This window comes from Crinia signifera, chromosome 2, assembly GCF_055691185.1.
Source record: "Crinia signifera chromosome 2, ASM5569118v1, whole genome shotgun sequence".
NCBI classification, from domain to species: Eukaryota; Metazoa; Chordata; class Amphibia; order Anura; family Myobatrachidae; genus Crinia; species Crinia signifera.
The window spans coordinates 237,965,065-237,984,081 of NC_139218.1; the positions used below are offsets into that span (position 1 = coordinate 237,965,065).

General features: G+C 40.0%; 2 protein-coding genes across 2 annotated transcripts in view; one reads left to right on the plus strand and one right to left on the minus strand.

Moving 5' to 3' along the window:
* LOC146060650 (merlin-like) overlaps positions 1–11,068 on the plus strand; it is a 91,936-nt gene extending 80,868 nt beyond the window's left edge. Inside the window, exons 16-19 of the mRNA XM_083174077.1 lie at positions 2,389–2,539; positions 3,964–4,152; positions 5,703–5,773; positions 10,736–11,068. Coding sequence (XP_083030203.1) covers positions 2,389–2,539; positions 3,964–4,152; positions 5,703–5,738 — 376 coding nt within the window. The 3' untranslated portion in view covers positions 5,739–5,773; positions 10,736–11,068. The remainder of the gene's footprint in view (positions 1–2,388; positions 2,540–3,963; positions 4,153–5,702; positions 5,774–10,735) is intronic.
* On the minus strand, positions 11,060–18,962 carry SBDS (SBDS ribosome maturation factor). Its single transcript, XM_083174076.1, has 5 exons — positions 18,702–18,962; positions 17,634–17,763; positions 16,131–16,331; positions 14,218–14,382; positions 11,060–12,848 (listed from the first exon to the last, which is right to left on the minus strand). Exons 1-5 carry the CDS (start codon positions 18,827–18,829, stop codon positions 12,720–12,722), a joined length of 753 nt encoding a protein of 250 aa, XP_083030202.1. The 5' UTR covers positions 18,830–18,962; the 3' UTR covers positions 11,060–12,719.
* Positions 18,963–19,017: the final 55 nt, after the last annotated feature.

Consider the following 19,017-nt stretch of genomic DNA (forward strand, 5'->3'; position numbering starts at 1 on the left):
AATGAACCCCAAGTGACTAAATTACTGTATATCATTAGTTGACACTTGAGACTACCATACAGGAACACAATAGAGCAATATGCTTTTCTTTGGTAAGAAAAAAAATATTGTATCACAGCACAGTATATAATAACATCTGGGGCAAAATGTAATAGGGTGCAATTTTTTAGACATGTGCGATTTTTGTTCAAAAATGGTCGAATTTGCATGTTTTCCAAAAATCGCACATTTAATAGGGTGTGAATTGCGGTAAAAAACACATTTTGCTGTGAAATTTGCAAATTTTGACCTGCTGATTTTTGGTCACACTTCTATTCGCATGCAGATGTTTTCCCATTATAAAGTATGATATCCCCTTTCCCAGATATTTGGGATTAGATGGTTGGGGGTATATATATCCCCAACCATCTAATCTCAAATATCTGGGAAAGGGGATATAATTTATGTCATTCTAGGTACTCACCAGACCTGAATATTATTGGACCATTACTTAATAGAAATACATAACTTTCAATGAACTATTTTGGGGTAAACAAGCAAGGGTAGCCCTGTGTGGTTTCACAATACCCTATACCTTTAAGACTTCCACAAATTTGAGTGTTTGTTTGACAAGACACTTGGTGTTTCTCACAAGCTGCTGTACAGTGGCGTAGCGCCAAATTTTGCACCCCCCCTCGCCGCAAAATGTTGGTGGGAGGGGGGCTCCCCCGTCTTTCCTGTCCGCGTTCGTGGCTGGCATTCGGGACTGCAGATCTACTTTGCACTCCTAGCCTCCTCCGGGCTCCGACTCCTTATGACAAAATGTCCCTAAAAAAATGGCCGCCCCCTTACAGCAGACCGTTTTGAAGGATGCTAGAGGGGGCAGCAGTGGCCTCCTCTAGCATCCTTCAAAACGGTCTGCTGTAAGGGGGCGGCCATTTTTGAGGGACATTTTGTCATAAGGAGCAAGGAGGAGGCTGGGAGCGCCGGGACACAGACAAAGTAGGTCCCGGCTCCCGGCCACGAACGCGGCATAGCTCCCACAGACCCTGGCGCCCACATTACTCAGCGCCTTTCCGCCACCGCAGGGTTTGCCGCAAGGCAGCTATGCCACTGCTGCTGTACCTTGTAATTCTGCACTGTTGTTTGAAAACACACATCTTTTCTTGTAGCCATTATAAAGTATACAATTCTTAAATGTAATAAGGTGCGATTTTTGGTAAATCACAAAAAAAATAAACCAGGTTCTGACTGACAAATTTGACAGAACCATGCACAGGTCATTGAGATATGTGCATGGTTCGGTCTTAAATGTTTAAAAGTTAAAATAAAATAAAAAATGGCGTGGGGTACCCCCTCCTGAGCATAACCATCCCCAGGCTGCTCACTAATGAACTACAAGTCCAAGGGGGCCCATTAATGCTCTGCATGCCAAGTCCCAGCATGTAGGGAGGCCTTCTGGGACTTGTAGTTCGACTGTAAAAAGCCATATTTTTTTTATTTTATTTTACATGTATCAGCCTGGCATCCACCACATAGGGATGCTGGGGACAACACTGGGGGGACGGGACCCCCTTTATTGAGGGGGTCCCCCCCCCCAGCTACCCCGTCCAGGGATGACCAGCCAAGGTGAGCATGGTACGCCCGGGGCACCTTGCGGTAAAAAGTGTCCCCCTGCTGTGGCATGACACTGTGGGCTGTTGGAGCCTGGTGCTGGTTCCAAAAGTCCGGGGCTGGTTTCACAAATACAGGGGGACACCCTACACTTTTTCCACCCCCGTATTTTTGAAACCAGATCCGGCTCAAGAGCCTGGGGCTGGTTATGCATAGGAGGGGGGACCCCCAACTAAATACCACACACTTTTACGTCTTAAAAATCACACGTCTAAAAAAAATCGCACATTATCATTATGAAAAATCGCACATTTTCGTTACTAAAAAATGCACTTTTTCCTTATTAAATCGCACTAAATCGCTTCTAACTGACACTTTTTAATACATACTTTAACTGAGTTAGGGGATGATTGGTTAGTACTGTATCTCTCTACATTATTTTTTGTAAGTGGTTGATAAATCACACTGTGCCTTAAACCTAATAGAGGTCCGCAGTGAAAACCTGAGATGTCAGGGTACTGTGACTTGCTGATATGTGCACAGCTGAGCATTGTAGTAATGCTCAGTGGCACATGGTAGCAACTGAATTCCCTTACATTATAGAGCCACAGAGGATATTACAGTGCTGCTCGTGTGCCTTTTTTTCATTTTCCTAAATCTAACATACACTGAATCATCACTTGATTAAGTTTAAACATAATCTGTCAGTTCAAGTTTTTGTTGTGTGTGTTTTTTTTTATTTTAACACTTGGAACCCAGAGACAAGTTGTTCCTGTAAATATTTTCTCTCTGCAGGGTGGAATACCTTGAAAAAAGTAAACAACTAGAAAATCAACTAAAAGAGCTCAAATTAGAAATTCAGGCCCTGAAACAAGAGGATCGAAATCTGAGTGTATTCCCTGTGTGGAATGGTAATCTCCGATCCAATTATAATTTATATGGCAGTGTAAGTGGATTTTAACCCTATAAAGGAAATCATAAATTAACTTTGCATTTTCATACATTTTCAGAACACAGTCATCATTAGGTAGTTTGGGTGCGCACAAACTTGGTAACATAGGAATGCACACCCCTAAGGCAGCCTAAAGCGTCTACTCCAGGCATTTCCAAACTATGGCCCTCCAGCTGTTGTGAAACTACATATCCCAGCATGCTTTGCAACCATTTTAGCATTCCCTAATAGCAAAACTGTGGCATGGCATGATGGGACTTGTAGTTTCACAACAGCTGTAGGGCCATAGTTTGGACGTGCTTGGTCTACTCGCTGCAGTTGCCGTCTTCCCAGGAGTCTCTTTTTTAATCCAAGGTGGCCAATGTGAAACTGCATCCAAATACACCAGTGTCACATCTGCCATCTTGGATTGAAAGCAAGGCCTCTCTTCTGAGAGCCAGCAACAGCAGGGAGGAGATAATAGCAGTGACCGATGTCCGGGTCAGATAAGTAGTGTATATCATGGATGTGGGGAGAATTGGTTGGACGAGCTCTGTATGTCAATTAGGATGGATAGCGTGAGTATGCCTAAGGGGTGATTAGTGTATATCTGGAGGGTCAAGCCTATGCCGAGGGGTATGCAAATTGATGTGAGCCTTTGCACGCCTATTTATTTATTTACAGTTTCTTATATAGCGCAGCAGATTCCGTTGTGCTTTACAATAGTAGACAGTGATAAAACAAACTAGGTAACAACAGACAGACTTGGGGGTTAGAGGGCCCTGCCTATGCATACCAATACATTTTAATAAAACTGTAGAAATGTGTGATGATGATGCATCTGGTTTAGTTGTGCAGAATGTGATGTGACATCAGTTTGAATACAATATTCACACAGATAAGATTAAATAAATCACAATTTAACAGGAACAATAATTAAAATAATGTTCTGGATATCAACTGACTTCCTGTCATACAGGTAGCTAGTGAACATTTCAGACATTTGAAAAACAAGAGATTATAATAATGCGGAAGTCAAATTTCTCACAATTTGTAATGCTTTATGAACGCCTATATTTGTTACAAATAGTTACATTACTAAATGGCAATTCTTGCTTATGGCCTGCAAATAGGCTTCCTAAGTTATTGGAAATATACATTAAATAATACATTTGCGTTATCTTGCTAGTTTTGTAAAAACAAAAGTATATCTGTCTTTATGGTGTCCTGATTGAGAGTGCCCAGAGTGGACAGTGGTAGTGTATCCAGCATTTTATATTTCTTTCTGTCACCGTTTAATGTATTACTAGAACATATCTCCGTTTTTTTGTTATATTCTTAGAGTTATATAGACCTCACAATTAAGTATGCTGTCAATAATGTTAAACAAAAATATATTTTTTTCGATTTTCATAGAATTTTTTTATTTAATTTTCAAGGACAACTTCCTGATGCAGTCATGTAAGAAAGAAGTAACAAGCCCTTATAGTATTCCCCCTGCATATACGGTGGGTACTACCCGAAGCTGTCCAGATCCAGACCGGAATCACTATAGTACTCCTGTGAGGACAGTAAATACATTACCTAACTGCATTACTAGCAGAGAAGGCAAACAGAGCACCAGGACGGTAAATACTATCACCCTTCTTGTGTAGTCAGTGATTTTAAGAAGTAAAATTTACTAAAACAGTTAAAGGACAATTAAAAGATGAGTCCAGTGGTGGATATTACATAGGAGCTGTAGCCCCCAGGTAATATCCACCACCCATCTCATTGTCAGCGAAGCCAATGCAGTCCTTGTCTGCACTGACTTTAATGTGACTGGCATTGACTTTCTATTGGAAGTCCTACCCGTCAATCACAGACACACAAGGCTCCATTGGGAGGCATTTCCTCCCTTCTTCTGTGTCGGGCAGTACAGCCTGCAATTATCAGAGAGTTGTAGGAAACCACTCCATGGCTTATCGTGCAGCCCAATCTGGCTTCTATTGGCTGCAGTCGGTGCAGTCCATAGAAGCCAAGGGTTTGCACATGTGTAGTTGCACCTCAGCGACTGCATATGCACCAGTCCCGCCACATTCATTGCGCAGGTGATGGGACCAGGGCTGTTTGCTATCTCCTCTCCAAGTACAGGGGGTAGCAGCAGCAGCCCCAATACCAAACATAAGTAGTATCCTCTGCTGGATCAGACTCACTTGTAAAATGTAATTTGTGAATGGGCAACTACTGTATTGGTACTACATACATATTGTAAACAAATGAATATTTTTTTTTTATTTTTTTGCTTTATATAGGTATAGAAATTTATGTTTTTCAGAAGACTAAGGGGTAGATTTATTAAGCTCGGTGAAGTCATAAAGTGTCTGGTTTTTATCACCGGCCAATCAGCTCCTACCTGTCATTTTTCAAACCAAGCCTATAACACTTTATCACTTCACTGACCTTAATAAATCTGCCCCTAAAGTACAATCCTCATTTAATTAAAAACCATTCACACAAGAGCATGGAAATTGTTGAATGCACACATACTGTAGTACAGGTGGAGTATCCCTTATCTAAACTGCTCGGGACCAGAAGAATTTTAGATAATGGATTATCCTGTATTTCAGAATATTTTTAGATTTCAATGGAGGTATCTAAAGGTATCTTGCATTTATGTTGTATAAACACATCAAACACATGAAATACACACAAAAATATTTTATTTGTGCATAAAACAAGGTTTCAAAACATGAAACAAAGTTTGTGAACACTTTCAGGCACTGAATTTGAATGCCAAGCAATATTTTCTTGCACATATTTAGTGCCAGTTATATACCATGTCCCCAGTAGTGCTTTTTTCACTTTCTGGAATGTACGGTTTTCGGAATAATTTGGATAATGGATATTTGAATAAGGGATACTCAACCTGTAATAGAGGCAATATGCAAATTCACCATTGACAGTTTACGTTCTATGGTTCTCCTCACATTATGGCACAAATTAGATTGGTATAAAACAGCATAAGTAAATACATTATTGGAAGGTTAACATTGACATGTATGTGATAAGGAATTTATTCCGTCACATATATTATGGTAGGGGTTTACTGTGAATGATCAAAATATTTCTTTATATTATCCTGCATTATGTGCCAACACTATATAAAGTTAATTGAGTTTATTTGCATCTTTTCTAGGTTGAGAAATATGCATTAGACATCATTTACATTTAAGGATAAATATCAGCAGAAACTATTTTTTTGGACTGGTAAGTATGGTCACTATTTTTCCAGACAAAACAGAAAGCTGTTGAATTTCTTATAACTTTTTTTTTTTTTTAAACTAGCCATGAAACAATCCATCAAGAAAATTTCAGTGGCCAGTTAGAGATTGCATTCCAAAGATGCCACATTCGTTAATTTAGCAGGTGTCCATTTTAACTGAACTCTTGACTGCTAATGATTGGGACTAAAATAAAACTGATAGCAAGTCGATGAAACCAGAAGTTTGTTATGGTGGATATCCAGCAATGGAGAGTCCAATCAGTAAAATATCATCTGATCATCTTTATCATTTATAAAAGACACTACATCCTTAACAACTGCTTTTCTGGAGATATGACACTGCCGATATACCTATATATTTCTGTATTTTCATATTTTGTACTATAACTCTCTCTGTCAATCTTTATTTACAAGTTATTATTAATGTGATGTTTTAGTTTTCTATCTACATTAGGTCTTAAACCAACCCACATAATTTGAGGCTCACAATTTTTCCATCCCGTCACATTATTCTATTCAATAAAAAAACAGCAATATTTTACTCCACTTAGGGTACATTGTATTTCCAGAAAATAGCATTAGTTTGTTTATTGCTCCTGATAAGGCAAAGACAAACTCTTCTGGATATGATAGGAGAGTAGACCAGTACAGGAGTATCTTCATACATCTTGCCTCTGTACGCCACACAGTGGGAGATGCCAGGTTTAGTACAACTCTGTTCGCGTTGGGTGGCTTTTCTGCTGAAAAGGCTCCTTATTGGCATTGCTATGTGACTAACACACACAAGCAGACTCTGCTGAGTAAAATTGTATGTAGAACATCAAAGACAGAAAGATATGTCACTATGCAGTGCACCAAAGAAGATTAATGTTAAAATGTAACCTTTATTATGATTGGTTAAAAATAGCAAAATAAAAGGACACAAAACATGAAAATACACATAGACGCTTATTTAAAAAAGGATATAAATTACCCTTACGACGTGGGACCCCTTACTCCTTGTATATATTTATTACTGTAATCAATTCCTCTGATCAGTCTAGTTCTGGGTTAAGTGAAACAGATAGTCTGAATATGCGGCGGTATGGTGAGCTGATGGGACTTCACATAAGTCACCTTAGTCCCTTCCTCATAAAGGGTAAATCTTGCGAGTACTGGTGCAGCCCTAATAGTAGAACAGTGGACTGGCTCACTGAGGGTGCATTATGTGGCGCACGGTTAGGGTGAATAAATAAGTGATCAATTTCACCACTATGGGTGGCGTATGCACCAGAGATTGCTGTATTCGGGTAACGGCAGCTCTCTGTGCAAAATCCTCAACCCTTAAACGGCGTTCCAACACTGCCGCTCACCTCCGAGTGTCCCGGAGCACGGTGCGCCTGGTAATGACACGCTGTCTCACAGTACAGGACACGGAGGCAGCAGTCTTGCGCTCACGACTGGCAGGGTGCACAACACAGCCAACGGGCTGCGAGCTACACGCACCGCTAGGTATTAATAAGTTTAAACTAGACAGATCAAAATCAATACATTTCAATGAGGGTAGGGGAGTAGGGGTAGTCCACGAAGTGTACGGTCGGCATACGCTTCGCTAATGAGCTTCGTCAGGACCAACCTGAGTGGTACCTGGAAGCTCATTAAGTACCTGTGGGTTCATGAATATGGTAATCATTATCGTCATTCATTGGTTATCTTAGCTGTCACTCAGACTCGCTGTCTCTCTGTGACAGGTATCCGTTCCATTGAAAGTGGCTATGTGTTTTAATGGATATGAGGACAAGACAAAAGTTCCTAATTGGAAAACATGAACGTGCTGGATTAATAACATTTGAGTTATATTAGTATATGAATAAAGAAGATTTAAAATTAATTACCGGAGGTTAGTATTATGTGCCGTGGGAGTGAATGATTAGAGAGGGGAAAGTCTTATTAGGACAAGGTGCTAGAGGGGTTTCATATATGAACATTAGTATTCAGAATATGGTCTAGACGCAGGTAGGATATAATCAGTTGTGATTTTACATAAATAATAGTGTCAATGATGATACAAGCAAACGTGTGGATAATTCAAAACAAAAACAAAAAAAGGTGGTGTGCAAAAAAGGGAAGGAAAGTTAACACTTCATTGAGGTTTATTTAGATAATATGCATTGTGACACAAAAGAATAAAATATACTAGAAAATATAAAAAATACTATATACATGTACGAAAATGTGCATGCGTGCTGCGATTGTGGTATTGGTGTAAGTCGTGTGTGTCTCCACATAAAGGCATGTGAGAATAGGGATATAATATTGTGACCTAGGATACTGCCCGGCCGTCGGTGCACACCGCTACCCCTTTTCCCCCCGCGTGCGGATATGTGTCATATATTTAGACACATGCACCCCACGCATAGGGGTCGGGAGCGGCAGGCGACCTCCAGAGGGCACACTCTCAGGTTCCAATTATGGTGAAATAGGATTGATGGGTGGTGAGAAAAGATATATATCAGGAAGAATTATAATAAGGGTCATGAAAACATTGAAAAGAATTGTAATGAGGAAATATATATAAATGTAGAGTATTCATGTAAGTGAACATTGATCAAGTGAGAAGTGTAAATAATTCGGGAAATAACAGTGAAATGGTGTAATGGTGTATTGCTAATATAGATCATGGTGGGATATTGAAAAATCTGATAATCATAGTTCTATTGGTGATACTGAGGTGTTATCAACACCTCATATAAGTGGTCAGAAGGTCCGCGGTTGGTCCCTCCATGTCCAATAAATGGTAGTATGTTATTAGCCCTATGAGGCAGTATTAGTGTCTATTCTAGTATATGATTATCTTCTCATCATTACAGTGCATGAGCCTCAATATCTATTATGATTCACTCAAACCGGCTACCTCATATGGTTCATTAAAGTCCTCCATTTACCGGTCGATTCATGTTGAATATAATGTTATTGGTTCTATATTACTTATTGTATCACGTCATGCTCCTGTTACGTTGTTTTGGCATATCCAGAACAGTTGGATGATGTGGTAATAATGTATGTCAAGTATTTCTCAATCTGATCGATAGATGTCGATAAAGGTGATATAAGTTAGAAAGGAGGGGTTCAAATTGGCGGTTTCAGGCGCCTGCGTCTAGACCATATTCTGAATACTAATGTTCATATATGAAACCCCTCTAGAACCTTGTCCTAATAAGACTTTCAGCTCTCTAATCATTCACTCCCACGGCACATAATACTAACCTCCGGTAATTAATTTTATTTTCAATCTTCTTTATTCATATACTAATATAACTCAAATGTTATTAATCCAGCACGTTCATGTTTTCCAATTAGGAACTTTTGTCTTGTCCTCATATCCATTAAAACACATAGCCACTTTCAATGGAACGGATACCTGTCACAGAGAGACAGCGAGTCTGAGTGACAGCTAAGATAACCAATGAATGACGATAATGATTACCATATTCATGAACCCACAGGTACTTAATGAGCTTCCAGGTACCACTCAGGTTGGTCCTGACAAAGCTCATTAGCGAAGCGTACGCCGACCGTACACTTCGTGGGCTACCCCTACCCTCATTGAAATGTATTGATTTTGATCTGTCTAGTTTAAACTTATTAATACCTAGCGGTGCGTGTAGCTCGCAGCCCGTTGGCTGTGTTGTGCACCCTGCCAGTCGTGAGCGCGAGACCGCTGCCTCCGTGTCCTGTACTGTGAGATGGCGTGTCATTACCAGGCGCACCGTGCTCCAGGACACTCGGAGGTGAGCGGCAGTGTTGGAACGCCGTTTAAGGGTTGAGGATTTTGCACAGAGAGCTGCCGTTACCCGAATACAGCAATCTCTGGTGCATACGCCACCCATAGTGGTGAAATTGATCACTTATTTATTCACCCTAACCGTGCGCCACATAATGCACCCTCAGTGAGCCAGTCCACTGTTCTACTATTAGGGCTGCACCAGTACTCGCAAGATTTACCCTTTATGAGGAAGGGACTAAGGTGACTTATGTGAAGTTCCATCAGCTCACCATACCGCCGCATATTCAGACTATCTGTTTCACTTAACCCAGAACTAGACTGATCAGAGGAATTGATTACAGTAATAAATATATACAAGGAGTAAGGGGTCTCACGTCGTAAGGGTAATTTATATCCTTTTTTAAATAAGCGTCTATGTGTATTTTCATGTTTTGTGTCCTTTTATTTCGCTATTTTTAACCAATCATAATAAAGGTTACATTTTAACATTAATCTTCTTTGGTTCACTGCATAGTGACATATCTTTCTGTCTTTGATGTTCAGTATAAAACTAATGTCCCATGGTAGCACACCCTCAGTTAGATACGTGAATTTACAACACTATATTTATTGAGGGGTCAGCTGTTGATTAAATCCAACTCCCTGTGCGATTGCCAGTCCCTCCCCCCTCTTTTTTGTAAAATTGTATGTAACCACACCTGTACATAGGGGGTTATTCTGGTTGATTTGCAAGGCTGCAAATTCAAAGCCTTGCAAGTCCCCCCCCCCCCCCCCCCCCCGAAGTGTTTGTGTGTGGCCACGGCCAACACCCTGTGTCTGCACATGCACAGAAATGCATCTGCGCATGCGGAGACGCACACCATCGATCCATAGTGTAGTATTTCACATGTAGATAGAACCACAATTGCACACACAATGTAGAAATGCCACATATTTTAAGCAACATAGGCTGCTTGTTTGCTTTGTTATGTAAATAAGTCATTTTAGAAGGAAAAAAAAATTGCATGAAAAGATGCTTGGCGTTGAGTTATGGCATGGCATGACTAGGGCTGTTAATGTGGAAGGTTGGCAAATGGATGTGGACACAAATATAGATTATATCTAAAGCAAAAATAATATTTAAGTAAATAGACATAAACCATTAAAAATTATATAATTCAGAACATTTATATTATTTCAGGAGGATTTACACAGACTACCAGCAAATCAAGGCTTTCATAACAGTGTTGTCCAATTACCAATAATGTGAAATGAAAGGATTTGGTGCCAATTACATATTTCCTAATGAATTTTTGGGGTTATAAAGTTCTGAGCAACATTGTTACAAGGCAAGAGAAGATGCACAGCCAGAGGAAGATGAGAACATGCACAATTGCAACACTCATGTTCAAGATTTAAAGTAACTGCATTGGATCTATGTATGAAGACTGTACTCTGGCTACATTCATGCCTTTTCCATAGAATCAGCTGTTGAAACATTCATTTGTTTAATAAAAACACATCCTTAATTATATTTAATTTATTTACATGCAAAATATTATACAATAAGCTTTACTGTAAAACTGACACAAAATTTAATACTCACTGTATATTACAAGGCCTTGCCTATATTTCTCTCTTCCACTTGCTTAATAGAAAAGATATTGCTTTATCAGTGCTCTTTAAAGAGAGTTAAACCTAGAGCCAATATGGAAGGCAATTGTAATGGTTACTGATGCAAGCCAATCGTGTTTCTGATCAAAATCTGGATGTTTTTGACAGGAATGCAGGAAAAAGGGGACAGCTAATCAATGTTGTGTGATCATCTGCCAACCGTTCTTAAGCTGGATACACACCTACAGATTTATCTGTCTGGTGGGAAGAAAAATCTGGTAATGTATGGGAGAAAAGGACAATCAAACATTCGTTCCCAAATGCTGAAAAATTTACAAAAAAACCCCCCAAAAACGATTGTTTGGATTAGTTTGTTAAATCAAATGGCTTTAACTACGGTAATATGTCTGAATGACCATTCACTATTTTTCAGTGCTTGAAGGTCATTTGCTTCCATACATTACCAGATATTTGTTCCCACTAGGCAGAGTGGACATATAAATCTGTAGGTATGTATCAAGCATAAATTGGCCATACATGATCTAATCGTTCCAACCCATTGAAATCTGTCCTATGTGGTCCCACAGTACATAGGATTAGTAAGAGGGTGGCAGCTTTACCTCTCAGGATAAAAATAAAACTTTTTTTTTTTCATTTTAATAATGTTTTAGTTGTGATGTAGAACTTCAATCAGGTCTTGGTATTAAGCTGGTGTTATTAGACTAGTGTGCTGCTCCAAAACTTACGGGATAATATACTTATTATTGCACTCTTATGGCGGGGCTACCATTATTAACATGTAAAAGTTTAAATAATATGTTATTAGACCAAATTTATTCATAAAAATATGTTATACTTTAGTTAATAACTGAAACAAAAATATACTATTATACAGTGCATATTAAACCAACATTTCTACATTATTTTGTGCTATTAATGTTTTGTAGAAAAAAAAAAAATGGATAAAAAAAAAAAAAAAAAAACATAATCCAAGAATTGCTGGCATAATAATTTGATAAACTCTGTCCCTAGCCTTGCGGTATACATGGCTAATTAATTGCATAGTACCAATTTTGTTAAAAGCCATTCAATTATATGCAATACTGTACTTTTTTTCCCCAACTAAAGAGAGATCTTGCGACATAGAATAACATTAAAATAGGATCTTTAGTGCTTTAATTTTCTCACATAATTAGCAATTTATATTATTATATACTTCATTTTAGTCTAATCCTTCACATACCTGGTGTCAAATGTAATCGGATGTGAGAATAAGAAAGTGAGAGATTTTGGGAGAGGAGTTTTACCATTTATTTTTTAGTGTAAATGATTGCCACTTCATTAATAAAAAAAAAGGGGTGGGGGGGGGGGGGGGGGGGGGTGGGGGGGTGATAGGGGTTAGAGGAAATTCTCCCCAAATCTCTCACTTTCTGATTCTCACACCCGATAACATTTTGCCCCAGGGATCTGTATATTCACACAGAAGTTGAAAAGGTAAAGTTAACAGCAATGGAGGTTTAAAAATCAGCCTTTTAATAAGAAGCCTGTCAATAAGGGACAGATTGTAGTGTTCATTCCAGCTTTTCATCTCCTTCTTCCACATCTTTCAGGCTGAGAACTTCCAGGGTGCCTTTTCCTTTAGTCTCACAACGTATTACCTCATCAATCTCCCGGAAGCAACCAGGATCGACCAAGCAAACCTGAGAGGAGCGTGTAAAAGCAACAGTTTCTTATTACAAGGCCGTAACAGAGATTAGGTGCAAGAAGATTCCAGTTAATGTTTCCATAGAATATAGTGTTATTATAACACTAAACTGCTATAATAAAAAAAAAAACAGATCAAGTGTCCCATTCAGGATTAAGTGTAGCACAATACACTCATTGTATATGTATATACAGGGCTATTTTTCAGCAGGCTCCAGCAGGAACTGAGGCCCTTATTCTAGTTCACTCTGACAAAATATTTCTTAGATGGACACCTGCAGTGCACATGGTTTTGTCCATCTAAGAAATATTTTGTCAGAAAGAGTGAACTAGAATAAGGGCCTCAGTTCCTGCTGGAGCCTGCTGAAAAATAGCCCTGTCAAACAAACAAAACAAAAAACACCTACCTAAAAAAACCATTTTCTCAATAGCAACACTAGTTATTTGCCATTTAGAAGATGAGAGCAAACATCTGTATATTTACTATGGGCAACATTTCCTTACCCTCCTGTTTTTCTAAATGTATCCTAAAGTGTTCAGGGCAGAATGATGTAACATCTGGCTTATTCACAGCCTATGCTGATCTTAGCATTTTTAAAAATTGAGTTATTGGATTGAATTCAGGGGAGGTCTGAAAACCTAACAGCGATCACATGGATGGATAAATAGGGCAAGTAAAAGCCACACATTTTTGGATCTTACACCGATTGAACGACCAATGTGATGTTACTCTGTTTGTTACTAATACCCCTTTTACACCAAAATCCCGGATCCGACCCGGTATTTGGAACACAGTTCCAATGCAGGATCTTTCCCTGTTTACACTGCAGTGCAAACGGGGGCAGTGCTTTGAGATGCTATCTGCACAGTAAAGCAGACAGCAGCAGAGGCTGTGTGCTCCCCCCACCCAAATTCCATACTGACCGCAGGATGTTGCTGTCAATGTTGGGTTTCCCCACTGCCTTAAATGGGAGCTGGATCGGATGACCCGGCATACCCGTTAACACTGCCACCCCACCCGGGACTTCCCCATGTTCCACCCTGGTCAGGACCAGGGAAGGATTCACAGGGAAATTAACCCGTTTTTTTCCCCCCTTGGCTACCCCTTTTACACTGACGCTGACCTGGGTCCAAGAGGCAAAAACCCGGGTTTTCGCCTTTGTGTAAAAGGGGTATTATAAATGTATGAAGTGCTTGTCAGGTCAGTATTAGGACAAATCAATGAAGTACTACAAAACTTGATGACACCTAATTTACTTCTGACAATATTAGTCTCTCTTCTACCAATACAACACAAGTAGCAGATGCTGTACTTTTAAGAGCAATGACAAGGGCTTTGTACGGAAGTGAAATCTATTTACTTACAATCTCCAGCTCTTGATCAAAATCCTCACTCTCTACTACCTTGATCAATGGTTTGAGCTTTTCTTTCAGTCTCTTCCCATCTTTGGCAGGTAGGATAAAACGCAGTCTCATCTGAGCACGCTCAATCTGTATGGTTTCCTTCAGCTGTTTTATAACTTCTAATGCCTAGAAGATAAGCTACATAATTAATAATCCTCAGCAACTGGTATAGGATTCACATACAGATGTGCATGTAGCACATCCATCATTGTTTGATAACATTAAATATGAAGTTAAACATTTCAGACAGACATTTAAATGCCAACAATTGTGTATTTTTGTACATTTTGGACAAAACCATCCACACTGCAGATGGAGCAAATTTAACATGCGCAGAGAGTGTTCAATTTGGGTGACTTATTTTGTTTCTGTGCAGGGTAAATACTGGCTGATTTATTTTTAAATGCAATTTAAATTTCAGTATCTCAAATCTAACTCTCTCTTCACAGGATATATTTATCAAAAAATAGTAATGTATGGGAGAAAATGGTGACTAAAATACAGGAAAAACAGACATGGTTGTGTCACAGGTGTTGATGGGTTCATGTGTGTGACAGGAACAAATGCAGATCAGAAGGGTTAAATATAGCTGGGTTTATTAAGCTCTTAAATGACAAATAAGAATGCCCCAGAAATCCTTGGGGAGCAGTCAAAAATAAAGTCTTTGAAAAAGTCCCTTGAAGAAAGATGCAATAATAATAAAATTAGCTAACCGGTGAAATAGAGAGTCATATGAAAAGACTGTATATGTTTATGAAGACAATGTGATGGAAGAACTGAAAGAAGTTGGTATGGATTTTAAGGGAGGAGCAAAAGAAGAGGTGATTCAGGAATACCCCTCCTCTGGACTGCAGTGACATACTGGTAGCATGATCGGGAAAGGTAACTGAGGAGGTCGGAGGTCTGGCTATAGATCCGGCTGGGAATCTAAGGAAGCAATTGAGGCTGGCTGAGCAAAGTAACAAGCTGAGGCTAAACGAATACCTAGACACTCTGGGAAAGTGTATGGCTCTGGAGGCATTTTGTACTGTCACCAAATAGGCCCTCTATATACCATGAGAACAAATCACCATTGGCTGTCAGTGAAAAGTGGCAGGAGTTCATGCTGGTCATAGTACATTTGCCCATATCCAAGATGGCGGCACCGACCAGGAAACCAGGCCTCACTGTTAGCCCCGGGTCCCACATGCTGTCTGACAACCCTCTGCCGCATCCTCAGAGACCCCCGCCAGCCACATGAAATGCCCTGCAGCCAGCACTGTGAGAGACATCGTTGCACACATATGGCTGCGTTGCGGACCCGCCCCGCGCATGGACAGCTTGTTTTGACAAATTTATTAAATTCGTTTGATTTAACAAATGTATCTAAATTTTTTTTGTCTTTTCCCCAGAGGTATGGAGCAAATGGTTTATTATAATTTGCCCTGATACATTACCAGTTTTTTGTTCCCACCAGACAGATTGGACGGATAAATCTTTAGGTGTGTACTCAGTTTAACATTATCTATCTAATCTCTATGGTTGGAATGAAAATCTGGTTGTGTATGGGAGCAAATGACAATCTACCATTGAACATTTTCTAATCTGGGTCAGACCCATGACAGACCCTGTTCCCACTGTGGCTTCGACCCGTTAACACTACACCTGGTTGCAGTCTTGCTCAGTGCTTTTACATTGCAACCTACCAAAGTCCTTCCTGGGTCACTAAACCTGTTTTTTTGTTTGTTTTAGGGAGCCATTTCCATTAAGCTTGGAATTCGGTTAGAACAGCAATAACCCAGGTTTTAGTAGCAGTGGAAAAGTGGTATCAGCGTGCCTTGGGCACCGTGGTTGGGAAACACTTCTAAATGAACTGCTCAGAGGACATAACTTACTTGTTGTTTAGTGCTCTTTGTAGCTTTCACTGAATAGTGGATATCTTTCATAGCTCTTTCAATGAGGTTTACAGTGTATGGCCTTTTGGTCTCTGGATTTACACACTTTTCTGCCACAATAGTTGCAATATCACGAAACATTTGTTCTAGCTGTGTACTCCGTTCTTTTTCGGACACCTGCAGTTCCCCCTTTGACAAAATCTATTGCAAACAAATGTAACAACATTCATATGAATTATCCAAACAAATGCCAAATTCATCAAGTTATAGGGATGTTAAAATGACATACAAAGACATCAGACATATAGGGTGAGATTTAATGGGATGAGAGATTCAGAAAGTGAGAGATTTGGTAAGAAATCTCCAGTTTTTTTAAAGCAGCAATCATTTACACTGCAAAATCAAACTGGTTAAGCAGTATAAATGATTGCCGCTTTAAAAAAACTGGAGATTTCTCACCAAATCTCTCACATTCTGATTCTCTCATCCTATTAAATCTCACCCATAGTCCCAAATGTAGTATCCTGTGATTTGGGGCTTCTGAGGTCAGTTTGGTGATATAGCCATTAGATCTAAAGTGCTAATTTTAAGGTAGAACCAAAAATCAAAGGCTCTTACATTAGGCCCACATTCTATGTAAGGATTTTTTGTAGATGGTTATATATTAATAGCAATACCTGGATTAATGCACACATTTTTTCTGAAGATGTACAACAGTCCTTTTATTTCCTCAGTGTATAATATATGGTGCAAGACATCTGGCGTGGCAAACACTCTAAAGCTTTGTACACATGGTGCAATTTGGTCGCTGAGCGATTTTGGCTTAAAATCGCTCAGCAATATATTGCTCAGTGCACTGGCAATATCTCTCAGCAATATATTGCTCAGTGTACCGTTTTCATCAGCGACCAGCTATTTTGGCCGAAAATTGCAAGCTATTCTGTCTCATTCGGTCTCTACCTCATTTTGACTAGAAATCGCTGGTCGCTGGTACACAGTGCATTGTGCACCAGCGACTTTTTGCCATAACCAGAGGAGCATGCTCCAGTGACCATGAAGGGCTGGCAGCGGCAGTGCACTCCTGGAGATTTATCTCCCACAGCACATGAAATCACTGGCAATATGGTCGCTCAACGACCATATTGCCAGCGATATGTGCTGAAATCGCCCCTGTGTGTACACAGCTTAAGATTAGTAGCACTCACAGTACTAGAGTAGCTAAGCACAGACATTAACAACACACAAATTGGTTTCACACATGTCCCAGATAACAAATTTAGCACAACAGAACTCGGCAAGGGGAAAGCTGCTGACACTTGCATCGGGCCCGTTTTACACAAATTCAGACACAGTCGCACACCCCTATGGGTAGTGCATGCTAGGATTGCAATTCAGCAACAAAGATGCTAAGAGCATTTAAGCCACAGAAAATAAGAGGACATCTGTTCATATTTATAGCCAGTAATAAAGAGATTTGATATTCTAGCATTTCTCTCACAATACCTGTTTGCAGATTTCGGTAATATCCTCTGTACCAAACGCCTTGACAAGATCCTCTTTCTTAGCAACTTGACCTTTAGAAACATTCATGAATACTGAGTGAGTCTGTAACACTTCATCAAGATCTTTCTCTCTGCGAAGTTAAAAATTAGATACATTTTTTTTATAAAGGGGTTGGTTTTTCCTGCAACACTGCAAAGAAAATAAACACATTGATGGTAAACAAGCATTTCTGTTCAATTTACATTAAATGAAATGTACAAAGAATTAACCAATGTTGTAACTTCTAAATCTAATCTTGTCAGATCACGGTTTTAATTATGAATGAAGATACAGTTCATAAACCAATAAAATAAACAGTATGACATTGGGTACATTTTCCAAATGAACATGGCCACAGATTTTTTTCTTTCAGGTATACATTCAGCTGACTGAACGTCACATAATTTGTTTATGGCCAACTTTGGATAAGTGTAGTTTCACCATTGCATTTAAAAAGAAAGGCAATATTAAACAATAAAATCATTCCAATTGTTGCTATTAACTGTTTACACATCTCCATTAACAGGAGCTGGAATTCTGCTCTGCCTCAACTATTGCCTTGAAGCAAATATTTTACAGTGGTACATGGCAGGCTTTAAACGCTAACAAATGCCAAAATATTTACATTTAGAAAGGTTACGATGTGTGACATGATCTACACGCGCAGGTTTGTTTGAGGATAGAAAGGTTATTACACAGCCATAGCTCTGAAGCAGGGCAGGCAACTAGCTGTTCTCAAGCTGCGGCGGAACAAGTTCCAGCACACCCTGCCCTCCCTTATGAATCATGATGGAGACACTTTGATATTAGCCGTAGCCCTCAACAGCAGCACATGGCACACTGGGTATGAGCGGCTGCCACGCTTCTGGGAAATGGGTAAAGCAGGTGCCATGTACAAGTGATAACGCTGCTTGCGTTCCGAGCCTCGCTGTCACTCACTGCAGGCCACGCCCACACATAGGCGATGTGCCGGTGATTGGCTCGCATACATGTGCTCCGTCTATATAGCCTTCTTCGCTATGTACTTACGTCCCGCTCCGCCAGCTCATGACCTTGTTCTTGTAGCAAGCGATCTCAAACCGCTTCCCCCCCTTCTTCATCCGCACGACCGCCACATTGGTGAGGCGGATCTGGTTGGTGGGGGTGAAGATGGACATGATCTGCTCCTCTCCGCTCACACTTGCACCGGTTTACGTAACGTCCACTGCGCTCAGCCTGCCGCCGGGGTCCTGCAGAGACAGTGCAGAGTACCGTGTACAGGTTCAGTCACAGCCACCGCCAACAGTTTGCGCATGCGCAGAGAGGGTGTTATGTTATTGGCGGAGGCGTGCTTGCTGCGCCCGGC

Excerpts from the sequence above, each read along its gene's own strand:
- SBDS (XM_083174076.1), bottom strand. The coding sequence starts at position 18,829 with ATGTCCATCTTCACCCCCACCAACCAGATCCGCCTCACCAATGTGGCG. Across the intron at positions 16,332-17,633 it reads TTACCGAAATCTGCAAACAG|ATTTTGTCAAAGGGGGAACT; the intron begins GTATTGTGAGAG and ends TGTTTGCAATAG. Across the intron at positions 12,849-14,217 it reads TTGATCAAGAGCTGGAGATT|GTTTGCTTGGTCGATCCTGG; the intron begins GTAAGTAAATAG and ends CGCTCCTCTCAG.